Source organism: Stegodyphus dumicola, chromosome 5 (genome assembly GCF_044657685.1).
Source record: "Stegodyphus dumicola isolate Sdum_Otavi_A_Nest chromosome 5, ASM4465768v1".
In the NCBI taxonomy this organism is placed as follows: Eukaryota; Metazoa; Arthropoda; class Arachnida; order Araneae; family Eresidae; genus Stegodyphus; species Stegodyphus dumicola.
The window spans coordinates 49,637,185-49,655,528 of record NC_140772.1 but is presented as its reverse complement, the minus strand read 5'-3'; the positions used below and the strand labels follow the sequence as shown (position 1 = coordinate 49,655,528).

Genomic DNA, 18,344 nt, shown 5'->3' with positions numbered 1-18,344 from the left:
TCCATCAGCTAATTTCAAAACAACATTTAGATTTTGTAATAAGGTTAATTCTTTTATTTGTTTCCATCCCTTTAATTTTCTTGTGCTTGGAAGACACTAAATATGTATGTTTTTTTCCCTTTCCACTCTGAAGTTAGAATACCATTACATGAATCATGAAGTAATTTCAAACTGTTTCAGTTTTAGTGCTATGAGTTCTTTCTATTAGATCCAACTGCTCCTATGATATTAGTTTCAAAGAATACTATAAAAAACATTGTCTGATGCATTAGTATCTGAATTTTTCTATTCCCAATTACATGGGTGAAATAATTTTTTTAATTGATATAATATCTTTATTTAAATTTACACACTTATAAAACTTCAATGGAAAGTGTACTTTTTATTGATGGATTGAACTATTTATAGAACATGCAGCCTTTAAATTTCATTTGATGTTCTTTAAAGATGTATTAAGAGTACAAATATTTTCAAATTTTATATTTAGATGGTTAGTTATGTTTCATAATTTATACAGATGATAATTTTTTTCAACAATTTCATTATTAGGAAAGTCCATTGCACAAACTACTGAAATGGCATTGTTTTATGAAATACATCAGTTGCTAACAATTGATGTGTTTAATATGTCTTCAGTAACTCTGAGATCAAAAAATACCTTAAGCAAGTCATTCTAGAACAAATGGTTAAAATCTTTTTTAACTTATAATGTTTAAAAAGAAGTTAAATGCATATTATTGTATACAAAAAATCTAGATTCACATATTTTTGAGAAATTTCCATTTCTCTCACTCAATAGAAAGATATTTGGCATCATAAAACTTTAAAATGTTCTTTATTCAACAATAAAGGCACATGTTATAGAGAATCTTAAAAATAAAAAATAAATAAAAGAATTGTAGTTAGAAGTAAGATTGCATTTATTCAAGAACTTTATAATCAGAGTAGTAAACAACTTAGATCAAAAAATAAAACAATCATAATATATGCAGTTTGGAAAATTCAAATTTAAAATTAGTTCAAGCTAATTTTACACATTCTAGGAATTTGTTTTTCATTGTTTTATGCATTTTGTTCTTGCAGAATACTGTTTTTGAAATTCTTGTAATATCTGAAAAAATTATGAAAAACATGTTATTAATGTAACAAATAAAATAATTATTAAATATTAAGCTTTAAAATGAACTTCTCAAGTATTTTAAATTGTCTTTAAGATTTACCAATGTTTTAAAATATTTTTATATAGAAGGTACGTTCTAGAAGAAGCTAATGGAACACACAGCGTGATAGCTACAGCTCAAGGTGTATTTGGCAGTGAAGGTGGCACTCTCACTTCAAGAGAGACAGGTGTAACATTAATAATCCCACCAGGTGCTATATCTGAAGGAGAAAGGCATGAAATATATTTCAAAGTTTGCCATGACACTAACATGTTGCCACCTCTTGATAAAGACAAAGGTAAATAACATTCTGTTTCATATGTAACTATAATTTATTTAGGAATAGATTATGTGTTAACAATGTATAATTTTCTTTTTTTATTATATCTCAAGAAAATACATTTTATAACAGTTGTATGTCTCATGTATAATTTAACATACTGATCCAAACTTGATTAGGTCACTGTTATTTTATCTACATAAAGCAATGATGGCATATTTAGAAACATTTGCAGGCCAAAATAATGAAAACTGAAACAATGTGTCACGTAATGTGAAAAAAGTTAATTTTTTAATTTTGGTAAATTATAAATTTAACTAATGCATAATTTAACAATTTTAGAAAATAAATTTTACGTATAATAAAAGGAACAAGTACAAGAAGATTTTGCTTTTTAAGGAAGGTGGGGAATTGTGTCCACTATTTTGGATTTTAAAGGAATATTCTGCAATATTTTTATCATTACCAAATTCAAACTTTGGAAGATCATTCAAAGGAATTTAATGCTAATTTCTTTTTTCTTTTATTGAAGAAGTAAAACTCCTGGGGAGGGATTTACACCTGTGTTTCTGATCCCTACTGGAAGAAAATTAACAACCTCTGTAACATATGAATCTGTGTTGCACTGTAATGATAAAAAACGTAATTTAAAACGTAATGGGATGAATCAAATTAATTATAAAAAGTAAACATGTATTTATCTTAATTTTATTTTTAGTCTCAATAATTCATTTAAAGTCTATTTGAATGATTTGAAGACAAACTAAATTAATGCAGGGCGTTGTCCAAAATAATGAAAAGACTTAAAAACATGAATAATTGTTTATCTAATATGGTTGAGAGCACCTGTGGTATCCAAAACTCCTTGGAATGGGAAGCATACAAAATCGGACTAGTATTGTAGATATTTTAAACCATTTGTTTACAGAAACTGTTCCAGCTATTTTGGAGGATACTAAGAGTGAAGAAAAGGATCTCATTAAATTTTCTAGCACAGTAACTTCATGCTCTTTAAACTATGATTGAACAATTCGATATCACCGAGTGGAAGCACGTCATTACAGGAAACATTATTTGCACCATAGAATGGACATGGCTGCTTAAAATGGTTATGTATTTAAAAATATTTATTCTTTTTTTATAAAATGATATTTGGACTCAGAGCCGGCTGTGGGTCCAACTCTAACTTTATAAAAAAAGAACAATGTTAGGTAATTTGCCGTTTCTAAATTCTACTGCTTAGTGCTTCCTGTAATAGAATTTTTTTATCACTAAATCAGTCTAAATTTTAGAAATTTTCCCAACTGTTTGGACTTGCTACAAACCATGATATAACTGTCCAAAGCATGACTGAACCACCACTATATTTAGGAGACAGTCTGGTTCTAGTGTTCTCCACATACAAATTTAGCCTGAAGTAAGAGAAGTGGGAAGGTCAATTCATCTGAAAACAAGTTTTCATTAAGCATAATCTCAGGTTTTATGTTACTGGCACCATTTGCCGAATTTTCCATTTATTGGTGGAGGAAAAAAAAAAAAAAAAAAAGGGATCTGAAAAAAGAAGCTGTAAATATATTTGTATTGTTCCCTTCACACTGTATTATGTTGAAACTGGGATCTGTAGATCCACATTATCACGTTTTTTGCAGTTGGTTTTCCTTTAATGTTCTGGCTGCATAAGTAAGATAAATTTCCTTCCCACAACTACATCTCGTAAACTTTTTGCCAAAGATATTGTATACTGTCATCTCTTGAACATAGCATGTCATGCTATCCCCAATAATTTTATAATTGAGGTTACGGATTAGTAGTCTCATTTCTGTGCGTGGTTAGGCACACATCTTCCTTCATGTCAAACAAGGCACACATCTTCCTTCATGTCAAACAAAGTTCACAAATCAGAAATGAAATTTAGAATTTTATATAGACCTTCAAGAATATACATAAAATATTCATATAAAAATGTGATAATTACTTTTATGAGTTACTCTGTAATTGAAAGAAACAAAATGAATTTTTTCACACATAGTGTTTCCGTTATTTTGGTAAACCTCCAAATTTTAATTATAAATTTTTAATACATAATTATTCACCAGTTTCATTAGAATACTGAATGCAGCTTTATAACAGACAACACATTTTAATAGTAATTAAAATTGATCTTGTGGTAATGTTTGTATTTTTGTGTAACTAATGAAATTTCTATACATTTAGGTGAAACTTTGTTAAGTCCACTAGTGATGTGTGGCCCTCATGGTTTAAAGTTCAAGGTGCCCATTGAATTGAGATTACCTCATTGTGCCTCTATAACTCCTGACAGCTGGTCATTTGCTCTGAAATCAAGTGATACTCCTAATGGTAAAACTTTAGTTTAAATATGTGAAAACTAAGGGAAACCTTTCATAAAAATATTAATATTTTAAGCCGGAATCTTATTTTCTGACATTATGGTAAAAATTGTAAAGAGTCACGACTATTCACTGATTTTTTTCTTTTAATATCTATAGCTGCTTTTAGATAAAAATTGCTTGCAACTAAGTGATTAAATTAATAATAATCTGACTAATGATTAAACAAATAATGGTATAATAATTTGAGTGAAGATTAAATGTTTTACAACTCAATCCTTCAAATTTTAAATTAACATCTGAAAGATAATGTTGTCTCAGATGGTATGATAGGATTTTTATAGCTTCACAGCTCTCATGTGTATGCTGCCACAAGAATCCTAATTTCACGATTCACAACTGCCCAAAAGCTTCAAGAGATAGGGCTGTATGCCAGTAAACCTGCTGTTTGCATACCACTTGCTGTAGAACACAAGAACACATTTAGCATGGTGCAGACAACGTGTACATTGGACCAGACTTCAGTGGAGCACCTTGCTTTTTACAGATGATTCAGTCTGGACACTGATTCATGGCATACCTGTAACTGGCAAGAGCCTGGAACATGATGTCATCCCTTCCCTCATCAAGAAAACAATCATTACAATGGCGGCAGTGTAATAGTTTGGGCAAGCATTATTTGGACAGCTGCACATCCTTGTATGTTTTTGACATGACTGTTATGAGGTATGGAGAGGAGATCTTACAGCCTTATGTTCAAATTTTCAGAGGTGCAAATGGATGACAATGATCATCATCATATGGTTCAGGCTGGTCAACAAGTACCTGGAAAGTGAGGTTTCTCGAAGCATGGATTGACCAACCAGATCCAACTTTAACCCTATACGACAAGTATGGGATGGCAATATCATCTGGCTCCCCCTCCAAGAACCAAGTTGAAAATTGGCTTGCTGCAGGAGTGGGACAGACCACCACAGGGCTCAATTGTCTCACTTCCAGTATGGTGTCTGGTTGTCAGAGGGGACCATACTGCATATTAGACTCATTTTCAGTTTGATATCACAACGTGGATTTTGGATATCCCTGCACTCTCACCTCTCCAATATGCCATTACATTGCACGACTTGTCAAGTGTGACAGGGGACTGACCATACCCCACATTAGACTTTATTCTCAGTTCAATATCACATTTTGGACATCCCAGCACTATAAGCTTTACTGATAATCATGCAATGACTTTTGAATGGTACATCTTTGTTACAAATGTGTACTCATACCAAGTTTCATTAAAAATTTGTCCATTAGTTTTTCAAAAATTTGACATTATGTGCAAATTCTCTTAATTTTGCACATGAGTGTATATGGTGCAACATGGGAGAACTTAAAATCTGCTGAGCTTTGATCGTAAAACCTTTTAACTATGAAGCTGTGCACAAAAAGGGTAAGCAGCATCAAAATGTCAATAGTTCAAGTTGTTCTATGTAGAGATCTCACGACAAAAAAATATATATTCCAGCAGCTTTAACCCTTTCGCGACGACGCACCTTTGTTTAAGATGCTCATGTGGCACAGAAGGGAATCGAAGGCAGTCACCGTACTGGACAGAGGTTTTGCATTGCTAAGCCTAATTTTATAAAAAAAGTTTCGCTTCTAGCATCATAATTTTTGGTATCATTTTAGATTATTACTTGAGCTCTTATATATGTTAAAATTAGCACTTAATAACGTTTTTTTCTTTATTTTACATGAAAATATACTTAAAAAATTGCTTATCATGTAAAATAATTTTCAGAAGCGCTATTCAAATTAATCCAAAGTTTTAATTGATAAAATCCATCAATAAAGTTTAAAATTAATAAAACACAATAAAAATTATCTACAGTAAGAAGTAACAAAATTTAAAATGAAAACTGAGTGTGGTAAATCTGGAAGCACAGAGCAGTATCACTTTTTAATGCTTTAGAAAATGAATCAGTACTCTCATTTACGCATACACGTTTAATGTATAACGGATGGTATAAGCTAAGCTAAAATGATCTAATTCAGTTAATGTTGCAGATTGTGTTGTTCCTTAATCTTTGAATTGGATCCGGCTTATTATTTTTTGCAGACTGTTAGAGCAATTTTATAAAAGTAAGCTTGCGCGCTATGAACTGGAAGTTGATCTGTCAGCACTATCCTTATCTTCAGGGCAGATGTTTTTATTTTATTTGGCTTATAATTCCTTACTGAATGCAGTATTTCATCTCTATGTACTCCATCTTTGATATGATTTAAATCAAATTCCTCGTCATTATAATTCGCTTCCGATAGCGAAGAAAGTGACCGTCACTTTCTTCGAAAACGAAAGAATTTCGATTGACAAATTAGTTGGTATTCTCGACACAGCAATTATAGGACTGCGGAACTTTTGTAACTGAACAAGAAATTATGTCTGTTTATAGAATTAAAGAGTAAGTATTATCACACAAAAAACGAAGCAACTTAAACAACTTACATTGAAAGAAATGTTTAATAAAGTAAACAAATAAATATTAAGCTTTTTTTTTTTTTTTTTTTTTTTTTGTAAATTTTGATACCCTTTACATCATAATTGTTCTTTATTTCATAAATTATGGTTTCATATTTTTAATTTTATAATTTCTGCATGCCATCTTACCAGATTTAAACTGATGATCTATAATCCAGAATCGCCGAAGTCCCGACGAGTCCGGATTAACAACTTTTGACTGTATTGGACGCCCGTCCTGAAATGGTTAAAATTGAATTGTTTAAATTCTTCTAGTATCAGAATACTAAATTTCGTATGTTTATTTAAAATGTTTGCTTGAAAAGAACTTGTACTCATTTGGTCTGGTATTGTTACAGGTATGCTTGAATATTTTCGTTCTGTAAACAATTTTAATGTACTTAAACTGAAAATTTTGTCTTAAAATTCCGTAGAACTGAAAGAACAACTTTCTTCGAAAAGTTGCCCATTAGAGAAGGGTTTCAGACTGTAACTTCTTTCCGTTGCTAAGCTACCAACATAATACCCAGCATGAAATGTAAAGAAACCTCGCACATAAAATATCCGTACTTGAAGAGAGCAAGCGCAGGGCTTAATTTCTAAAAGTAGAAGTGTCAGAGCCCTGTGGAAGACTATCAGGAAAGAGAAACAAAAGTAAATAAAATGACTATTAATAATTTTAAAATTAAATAGTTAATGAGCATCAAATTAGTTAATAACTATTTAATTAATTATTTAAAAAATTAAAAATCAAAGTAATTAAAATCATTAAAATTAAATAAAATGTAAAGAGATCAATTAAAATTTAATAAGCAATTTTTATAACACTGGTTATCATAAATTAAGGAAAAATCACAAAATTAGCGATAACTCGTTCAAAAATGAGTCAGACCGTGTAAAATTTGAATATGTTGCTAAGTAAGAATAGCTGAATAAAACTGCGATATGTAAATTAGTGGCGCTGCTTTCAGAATACGTCATCTGCGAGGAGCATAAAAGTCCATGTTTGAGAGCAAGCCCACGTATTTCACTGTGACAGTGACATCAGAAATCTGAGATAGCCCATTCGTAACACTGACCTCCATGCATCATTTGCCTGCAGAATTGCGATGGAGAGCCATTGGGAGACTAGAGGCAGGACAAAGTCAAACAGAAGTGGCCAGATGGCTAAATGTGAATCCTTCTGTGGTTCATAGACTTTGGAGGCAATTTCAAACCACAGATTAGGCATCTAGGAGGTTCAGCAAAGGACGGCCAACTGCTACGACGAGCGGCGATGACCGATATTTGACATTATGTGCATGCAAGAATAGAACCGCTACTCCAACTCTTCTTAGACCGGAAGGTTCGTGTCAATGTCAATTGTGCGTAGAAGGCTTCACGAAGGTGGTCTGTATGCGAGGCGACCAGCCATTCGTGTGCCGCTCACATCACGCCATAGGAGGGACCGTTTTCAGTGGGCATGACAACATGTCAACTGGACGCCTGATCAGTAGAGGGCAGTTCTTTTTAGGATGAGTCCAGTTTTAGTCTAGAAAGCGATAGTAGGTGTTATTTGATATGGAGAGAACCTAGAACCTGTTATCATCTGTCAAACATTCGTGAAAGAGATGCATACGGAAAGGGCAGTGTCTTTGTTTGGGGTGGCATCTCTTTGGGTGGACGCACAGACCTCCATGTCTTTCCAAGGGGAACCATGAATGCTAAGATTTATATAGATGACATCCTTGATGTATATGTGCGCCCATATGCCGAAGCAATGTGATGCTTTTCTGTTACAGGACCACAACGCAAGACCACAAAGGCTCGCTTGTAGATGATTATCTTCAACAGGAAACAATTATGCGCATGGAGTGGCCAGCTCGATCCCCGATTTCCTATAGCAAACTGACACCTTTGATTTGTTCATTTTATACATGTGCTAATTACCATATTTGTCTGGTAATTTCTTTTTATGTTATTTGTTACCTTACTATGTGTTGTATATTGTGGGTAAGTTTCATTAAATTCTACATGTAACTTTTTCAGTAATCGTGATTTATGCGATTTTTCCTTAATTTATAATAACCAGTGTATAATTTTATTGCTAAAAATAAAATTTGCTAGGTCAAGTTTCTACTGTAATAATTGTTCCATTGCATTAAAAAGGTGCCAGAGCCTTATTTACGGTTCTGGTGGTCTCCAGTGCAATTTAAGCTCTGCGCACACGCTTAAAATGCTTTTAAATTTTCTCTGTAAGTTTGACTAGTAAAGTTGGTTGTTTGATCAAAATGGCGAGATTTCTTTAAAATGTTCGTTACAATGGTTAATAGCAAAGTTTTCTTGTCATTTCAGGTGAACCAGCTGAATGGCAAAATGTATCATTGGATAATAGAGACGGCATGACATCCAGTCGAGTTGAAAATGATTATGTGTCAGTTTTAGTCGATCATTTCTAATTATATAATTAATGTAAATCAGATGTAAAAAAAAATCTCTGCCAAAGATTTTGTATGAAATAGATTATATATGTGAATTAAAAAGGACACTGTTTAAGGCCTTTGACACTTAAGATTTTAAACTATTATTAATGTATTTTTCTTTTTCCAATGACTTTTGTTTCCAAGTTATTTTTACCTTTATTATATCGTCATGTATTCAGAAAATAGGTACTGAGACTTTTCTATGTCTTAATTTCTATGAAATAACATTTTTACATTTAATAGTCATTTTTTCTGGAAATGTTACTGATTAAGGTGTTTTAATGTATATAAAATATATGCCTACTGAACAAATAAATACTTTATTAATGGCAGCCATATTTTGTTAAACTTGTTTTCTAATGAAGCATATTCCAGGGTTAAAATATGTAAACTTCTTTCTTGTTTTATTTCAGTATGGTTTGAGAATAGAGTTACTAGATTAAAATTTTAATTTAAAATCAATCTATCCCAACAGAGCCAAGCTGAATAAATTTCTGCCACCATGCAATTTTTACATTAATAGTTTTATAGAAACGCCATTTCAATTAAGCCAAACTATTTCAGAGGTTGATTATAAAAACAAAAACTTTTAACATTTCATCCTAGAATATAGAATAGCTTAACATGGAAAATGTTTTTTTATTTTAATATGGAAAGTAGTTTTCTTTTACTGAATACATATTGTGCACTGGGAAAAAATATTACAAAAATAAACTTAAAAAAAATGCTTAGCTTCATATCTATAATGAATAAAGACCTCTCAAGAAAAAGCAAGCAAAGAGAACAGATTTTAGTGAGTTATGATGCTGGTTGATAATTTAAGTGAAGATTAAAATATATATATATATATAAAGACAGCACTTCCTTGTTATAGCAGTTTAGTCACCAAACTCTGATTTAATAACTCAATATTTAATTTTAAAAAGGTTGTCAAAGGCTTGAGATGGCCATTTTAACAACAAAATACTGAAAACAACCTTAATTTAGAAATGATGAAGGGTAAAAAAAGGGGCATATAATATTTCATATTTATGCCATGTTTCTGATCAATTATTGATGCTTTAAAAAAATACTTTCATTCCTTGATTTTGTGTATTTTATCAGGAACTGAACATAGTATAATTAGTACACACACAAAAATATCCATCCTAAAAATAAGCCCAAAAAGGGAGGGGGAAGAAAATTTTATCACCGCCTATAGTATAAATTCAGAGTTACATAGAAACTTCTAAAATTTTCATGCATAATCATGTCTTAATTTAACTTCTACTCTGTCAAAGGCATGAAAATGGTTGAAAGAAAACCTACCTATTTTCTTTCAACCAATTATCTTCAACTTCTTGTGTGAAGGAAGTACAACTTCTGCATTCATCATAACAGCCACATTATTGTAAAAGTTGCATTCAACTTCAATAATACTGCAGTCAGTGATAAACTTTTATTTTATGCTAATTTTCATGTCAAACTTCATATGTTTTAAAGTGTACAAAATTATTTTCCTTGAGTGAGATATTGAGTAATTAGGACATTATCTACTCAGACACTGTAAAAGTGACAAACAAAGTTAAATTTTCTGTGAAAATATAAAATATGAAATGTCTTCATTTTAAGATGAATTTTAATTGCTTCTAATGCAAAATGATTTTTTGATATCACAGAGAAAACTCTTAAGAGTTTCTAAATTCTGTAATTATTATTTCAATAACTGATAACAATTATGACAAACATGGCATTTATATTTGGCTTCCCTGTATTTGGAAAACACTAACTGAACAGTTAAGTTAGGTATTCATTTGAAAATCCTTTTGATTCATTACATTTTTACACATAGATTTGTTATGTTTGTTGTTGTGCTTAAATATAATGAAAGAGGACAAAAGACATAACTTTCTTTTAAAAGGAAATTTTAACAAGTTTCCAAAATATAACAATATCCAACTAACAGGAATTATTTTACACATAAAACAAGAGGCATGTATAATACTGGTAAGATAACAGATATTTTAACACCTCATACTCATGAAACATATCACTACAAAATTTTTGTACTTACAATTTCAAGACTGGCATTAATAAGCAAAGCTGTTTTAAGAATTATCAGATTCCCAATCACTCTTTTTCTGTAAAACAAAGTACAACAGAAATGATACCCCTATCCCCCCAAAACGGGTAGCTTTAAAGGTGCAAAGAGCAAATTAAAATGGAAAATATGCATAATTAAATTACAAGCACATCTATGTATATGGTTAGTGTTTGATATACATTTAATAACTTAACTTTTTTAAGTATTTATTACAAACTTAATTTACACCCATTTTCCAACTTTCTTATTCGGCTATGAAATGTTTGCTAAACAGTTATTACCATACAAATGTTTACACTCAAATGATAACATATATATACTTGGCTATTAGACATTAGTAAGGTACACTGCTGATGAAAAAGAATAATTGGGAATGTCTGAAAAAAATTAATTTCAAACATTAAAATATGATTACAGGCTATTATTTAAATGAACCACATTTTTAAAAATGCATTTGAAAATAAAATGAAAGTTAAAAATGCAATTTTAATAAATTAAAAATTAAATACTGCTTTAATAATTAAAACATGTTACAATTTTAAATAAAACTTTTTCTATTTAAAGCACTTGTATTGCATAGTTAACCATAGTATGTATTAACAATTTGATGCTTTAAAATACAACATTTTGATAAATTGATAAAATATTATATAGCATGCATTCTATTAATGTATTTCATAAAATAAGTAGGCAATTAATCATCATTATAACAGCAGAATGAAATCACTCATTATACGATTGCATGAAATGCATACCACATATTTAGCAATTACTTTGTTTAATAGCAAGTAAAGCTTTTTTTGCATATTTTACTAATTCGCTTTTGACAAGAAAAGGATATTTTCTCTAAAAATACTCTAACCTAATGAGCAATTTTACAGCTTCATGTACATTGCTATTTTTTACAAACTTAGACCTAAGAGAAATTTCAAGTAAAAGTTAAGTACAAAATTTGAAAAATCAAGAAAATTTAAATTTTCTATGTATCTTAAGAAATTTTATATGTATGCAAACCCAATATGGTAGAAGAAACTGATTTGGTAAATTAAGTTTTAATAAAGGAGAAATGTCATCTGCTGGAAAATCTCACCACTTTAAACACCATTTTAAATACATAAATATAAATTTACTTTGGAGCCACTGCACAAGAATATAGATGAATATAACTAAAAATATACATGCATAATTTTTAGTACATAAATTAAGTATTATAAATTTATATATATGTGTATTTTCAGATGGCAACTGCTTGGGATGATTATTAACTTTCAATATGTTTGTACTAGAATATCATCAAACATACACCCAAGACAATTTTATAATTCTTTAGTTACAATAAAAATTTAGTGCTTGTCTTAAAGAAATGTAATACTACTAAAGTTATTTCGCTTTTTACATTTTTATAAAATAATTTCTACATGAAACAATATCTATGAAAATGTTTGTATATTATAAATATACAGCTCCTCGTATAATTCCAAATATTTGATTCTGAAATCAGTAATGAGACTTATAACTTTTACACCCCCTTTCAAAAAACTGAAATAACTTTTAAACTTTAAAAAAATGTGATTATAAAAGTATTTCTGTAACAGCAGTTAAACTTTAATTTTCAACTTGTGATAGGAAAAAGAGATAAAAATATTCATTACATTAAAAACATTATGTGTAAGTTGCTGGGGGCTGTAATATTAAAAATAATAATTCATGCAATCCATAAAGTAGTTTTTAAAATATAATTTAAATAGTTGCACTTTCATTTAGAAACCTCAATCAACAAACTCCTAATTAAAATGATGCATTTTAAATTTTAGTGCCACACCATTTTAATTTCTAAAGTAGCATTACAAACGGATGACAAACTTCAGTCACTTTATTCATATGCATTTTGAAAGATGAATATGATAAAGGAGAAACAGAAACACTTACTTACATACATTATATCATTTTACTTTATTATTATTTTTTTAAATTCTTGAAGAAATTGATTGATCTATACCTCAACTGAAGATACTGTATTGGTTATTACTAATTTTTAAGGTAGCTCAGCAGCCTGTTTTCAGAATAGGAGGCTAAATTAATTTCACATGCTTGACCCATAAAATAATGCAAAAATTATCCATACATATTTTGAGCATGACTATATAGAGACCCTCAAAAATATCTCTTACACATTTAGCAAAGTTATAAATCTATCTTGAATTACAAATTTCTCATAATTTCATACATACAATATTCACATCTATTTTTCCTCAAGACAAATCATATCTATTATTTCTTCTTTCCAAATATAAACTTAGAAAAATAATTCTGGTATGGCCATTAGTACTTCAATTATATTACAATGAATTCTTTTAAAACTATATTTTGATAAAGCACAATATTATACATATATTAAAAAAATGTAACCATTGCTGTCCAAATATAGAGAATTACATACTTTTGACATATATCTCTCATACATGTATCATTTTATATTAAAAATATATTCTATCATTTAAATTCACATAACCGTAACAGTTTGATTGAGTGCATATACAACAGCACAATCTAACAAGTTAAACAATCGAATATTAACTGAAACACTTAAGTAGCTGACATAACTAAATCCTTAAACAAAATTATTTATTTAACACTGGAGACCAGTTTCCAATAAATTGATCAGAGTTTAAAAACAGCAGTTGGCTTTACAGAACAATTCAGCCCACAGGTAGACAATTATTTGCGTTCCCGTGACATCTTAAAGAAAATACTTATAGGAACATTACAATTTCCTAATAAAGATATGAATAGCCAATTATTGGACTCGTATCTTTCTTTATGAGCACAGATCTAAAATCAAATTCTGAATATTTAAAAAAGCAACTTTTTTTAAGAGATTTAAAATAAATATTCAGGACATTTAAAAAACTAATATTTTTTTTCTTACCTTAATATTCAACCTTTTATTAATATGTCTTTGAATTAATTTATACTTCAAATTTCCATATGGAATAGTTATTAGTCATCCTAAATGAGATATTCTCCAATAAAAGGAGTTAATTCTTACAAAGGAAGATTCAGTGTCAAAACTGAAGTTAAAAATTCAATTAACTCAAATTAAAAAATATATATATATGTAATAATAAAATTCCATAGTCAAGAATACACTTAAAATTCTAACTGTATGTTCTTTTCATTTTTAATGGCGACGTTCTCTTATTTGAAAGTACGTGAAATTAAATCCACAGCCCCATAGTCAAGTTGTTTTTCCCACCTTTTCTACACGTACAGTTTTAGAATGTTCTGGAGATACTTAAAGCGAACTGGAATGGCTGACGTCATTTCTTGGAAGCTCCGCCTTTCCAGAGGCTATAAAATGACTCGCAAAAGGAATATTGGGGCTTTTTCTTAAATGTCACGATGCAGTAAACAACATACAAAAAGTTATTAGTAATTCTTTTTATTTACTCTGGATATCTGATTTTTGTAACTGCTATTTCTCATGAATAATAATAAATGGATCCTGTTTTTTAAAACTTATCATCTGATTATTTAAGCTACGACTAAAGCTGATACATCACATATATATATATTCACTACAATAAAAATATACATAATAAGATTTTTCTCCCTTATATTATAAAAATGAGTTCTTTTTTTTTTTAAATTGTACTTAACAGTTAGTATGAATTAATCCTCCAGAATATCCCTTTTTCTTCTTTTTAGTGAGAGGTCAAATTTATGTTAAATCCCTAATAATTACGGTAATTATAATAATAATTATCACAATCACAGCAAGCTTTACACTTTTTAATAAAAGCTATTCAATTTCTGCTAGACAAGCTCATGGATTATTTCCTCTAACTTCACCAATACATTTATTTATATATGCTAAATGTTTAATGATGATTGAATCGTAATAAATCAATAGTATGCACTTTTCTGACAGGTAGGTTTCATCTGAATTAATTTTTAGACATCATTACTATATGATGATTTTTATATAAAAATTCAATTTAACATAACATTAAAAGAGTTGCGGCTAATAAGAATTAATGGGAAAAAGCACATGAATTACCATTTAAAATCATACAAAATTCAATCAAAGACTAACACTGATTTCACATGAAAATACACTTGCAGAGAAGACTGATAAAAAATATTTCATCAAAATATATATTGATAATTTAAACAGAATATTTTTTTCCTCTTGAAGAATCCATCTTTCTTCCTTAAAATTCCTAAAGTTTTCTATAAAACCAACTGCAAGGTTAAATTTTATTTCATTTCGAATAATATAGAAGTAATTCAATATAATCGTGACAAGAGGAATGAAACATACATAATAGTATGAAACACAACATATATGGTATGGTCATAAATTGTTTGGTAATATTTAAATGGAAGAACTAGATAATGCCACTCTTCTTCCATAACAAGTATAATACAGACATAGGAAATACTTCAAGTATACTGGAATGTATGATAATTTAAGAAACCATAGTACTCAACAGTTTGCAGAATTGCACAAACTTCAATAAAACATGTCTAAATTTTATGACAAAACCAGTCTACCAAGCTTAATCCACCCCTGATTTAAAGTATACAAAATATTTATTAAAAATTATGTTTAAAGCACTATATTCTAAAAAGTATTAGAAAAGAAACTTTTAATCACAAATATTTTATTACAAAAAGTAAAAAATAAATGTCACCTGTTTGAAGTAATGATATATATATATATATATATATATATATATATATATATATATATATATATATATATATATAATACACATTTGGTGAAATTAATATACTTGTTAACAAAAAAAAGTAGAATTCTTTTAAAAAAAAATTTATTTATCCCAATTCTTAAATTACATTGGCACATAATGTAGAAGCAGAAAACAGCACGTTCAATAGCAAAATATAATTGTGCAATAGTAAATGTAGTTGGTTACTGCTTCTCATAGCTTTCATATTATATATTTAAAAGGAAATATTATACGAACTGACACAAATAAAGGCTAAAAGCTTAACAAGTATAAAAGAGATTTGTAAAAAGATATTTATGAATGGGACAAAAAATAATGTATATAAAAATGATAAGAAAAAAAGATACTTGCATTTTAATTACCATAAAATAATCATATCCACCCATTTTCATTCTAGAATAGTGGAACAATGAGTTGCATCAATACATGACTAGCTTCTACGTGTCTGAACAGCCTATTAGGTTCCTTATTTGTTGAAAATAAATCTACAGAACAAGGCAAATACTCTGTGTAGCAGTCTAAGAAAGCATAATTTATAGGTTTCTAAATTAAGCTGAAGAAAAACTGGAATGATGTAAAGATGACATATCCTAAGATTTCAAGTTATAAGTTAAAGAATCCATCTTCAGAATAACAGTGATTTTATACCTTAAAATTATAGTACCATAGAAAAACTTCATGGAAGTGATAAAACTTGGAAGTACCACTATCTAGCAATTCACTTTATACCATATGAAGTGTAGACAAGTTTTTTTCCTTGAAAGTTATTTCTATTCACAATGTTTCAGAGTAAAGGATATAATGAAAATACAATATTTCCTGCAATTTTGTGTTTGATTAAAATATAAACAATAAAAAAAGTATGCCATTTCAAATTTTCACTATTTGCAAGTAAATTCTATTAAAAGTTTCATACATTTTTATCTCAGGGATTAAACAAACACCTTACAGTATAAGTACACATTATTCTTCAAACTTCACATAATGCTCATAACTTTATCAACAAATAACATAGGAAGATTTCTCTAAAAACCTAACACTTTTGATTATTATTATAAGTACAATTTAACACTTCAACATCATCTGTATATCAACATGTAAATACAAAAATATAGCAACCTTCCATTGTAAAGGAATTAAAATTGATAATGTTCAAATCAAACTTCAAATACCAACAGTCTGCACAGTCTCTGCAAGAATCTTTTCAATATTTAAGATATGAAATACTAGAAAATACATAATACATTTACAGAATAGTTGAGGAATGACTATCAAAGATAATAATACAGTTTAATGAAATAATAAGTAATTTGTACTATCATATAGCCTTAAAAACCTTCCCAAAAAGCTAATTTTCAGGAAAACATTCATATTGCAAACAGGAATATCTTTTAAAAAACATATATAGAAAAACATCATACATTATTTGCAATGTAAGAAAAATATGGCAAATCAAATTCTACAAAAGTATAACACATTTGGAAGGGGGGGGAAAGCTGCCAAAAACAGAAAAAGCATCTACAGCAAATAATTATATAATTAAAAAAATAATAAAAACAGTTAAGATTTTCCCAAAAATGGAAAAATATTGATGATGAAAAAGCATAAAAACCCTTCTAGATACAAAATTAACACAAAGACATCATGAAAAAGATATGTTTCTATCAAACCATTATAATAAGTTCTTATTGCCACCATAATAAAAAATATATAACTATTACATAAACAATTTTTCAGCTATATGTAATCATCATTTATTGCAAGAATCATTTTCTGAATAAAGCTCAATGTCTTCTACAGAAAAACAAAAACAATAATAATAATTAAAAAAAAAAATCACTGGGATTAGAGCAAAAATGGCAAGACTAGGTTTTTTTTTACCTAGGGCATACAAAAGCACTTCAGGTGAGAAAATTGTATCTTTGTTGCGTTATTGGTAATGGTGTAACTGGACTAAGATCTTCTTCAACAGGAGTGAGTGGTTTCTTCATCATGTGCTCCAAAGTAGCTAGAACTATCAAAAATGTTTCAAATTATTTGAAAAAAAAATATGTATCTATTAGCTTAAAAATGTGTTGGGTCTTAATTTACTGCTTAAAAAATGACTACAAATGTATTCATATTATTAATAATATAAATTTTATGAGTCTATTTGAACTAAATACATATCAAATTTTAAAATACTTTATGTTATTATTCCATTTATAATAAAAAATTTGCTTCATCCAGTAAGTATGCTTTCAACAAAATGTTACATAAAATTAATTTATACAAATTTTGTTTCCTATTTGATTATTGATTGATTCTAAATTAGAACAGTTATTACGTATTTAATATCTTTCATTTAGTGAAAATCAAAAAAAAAAAAAAAAAAAATAATAATAATAATAATTTCAATTATTTACTGCATTGAATTCTGTTACTAAGAGCAAACACGTACATTTAATAATAATATAAATAAGAGGTTTTGATTAAAAAAAAACTTACACTGGCACCACAAATTGTTCCTATAAAAACTATATTGAAACTATATTATTCAAAATTAAACTATACTGAAACTTTTACAAGATAGTCAATCACAATTCCTGATGACTTTAGTCATCAGTTGAGATGGTCATCTTAGAACAGTGCGACTACCAAAAATGTTCACACTGCTATTCATAACTACTACATACTGCTACTGATAATCAAATATTACAACTTTTACATAATGATAATTTGGAACAGTTGGTAACCATAATTGCA

At 28.8% G+C, this 18,344-nt stretch overlaps 2 protein-coding genes across 9 annotated transcripts in view; one reads left to right on the top strand and one right to left on the bottom strand.

The window, feature by feature from the left end:
• The window catches only part of LOC118190059 (tight junction protein 1-like), a 663,736-nt gene extending 654,645 nt beyond the window's left edge, over window positions 1-9,091 (top strand). For all 5 annotated transcript variants that reach the window (XM_085816638.1, XM_085816637.1, XM_085816639.1 and 2 more), the window contains 3 exons: window positions 1,247-1,458; window positions 3,655-3,798; window positions 8,632-9,091. In XM_085816638.1, the coding sequence (XP_085672764.1) occupies window positions 1,247-1,458; window positions 3,655-3,798; window positions 8,632-8,735 (460 nt within the window). In that variant the 3' untranslated portion in view covers window positions 8,736-9,091. The remainder of the gene's footprint in view (window positions 1-1,246; window positions 1,459-3,654; window positions 3,799-8,631) is intronic.
• Window positions 863-18,344, bottom strand: part of LOC118198148 (uncharacterized) — a 146,369-nt gene continuing 128,887 nt past the window's right edge. For 2 of the 4 annotated variants that reach the window (XM_085816632.1, XM_085816634.1), the window contains one exon: window positions 15,664-17,613. In XM_085816632.1, coding sequence (XP_085672758.1) covers window positions 17,501-17,613 — 113 coding nt within the window. In that variant the 3' untranslated portion in view covers window positions 15,664-17,500. Of the gene's footprint in view, window positions 1,112-15,663; window positions 17,614-18,344 lie in introns of those variants that run through there. The other 2 variants (XM_085816635.1, XR_015041113.1) reach the window with 2 other exon arrangements.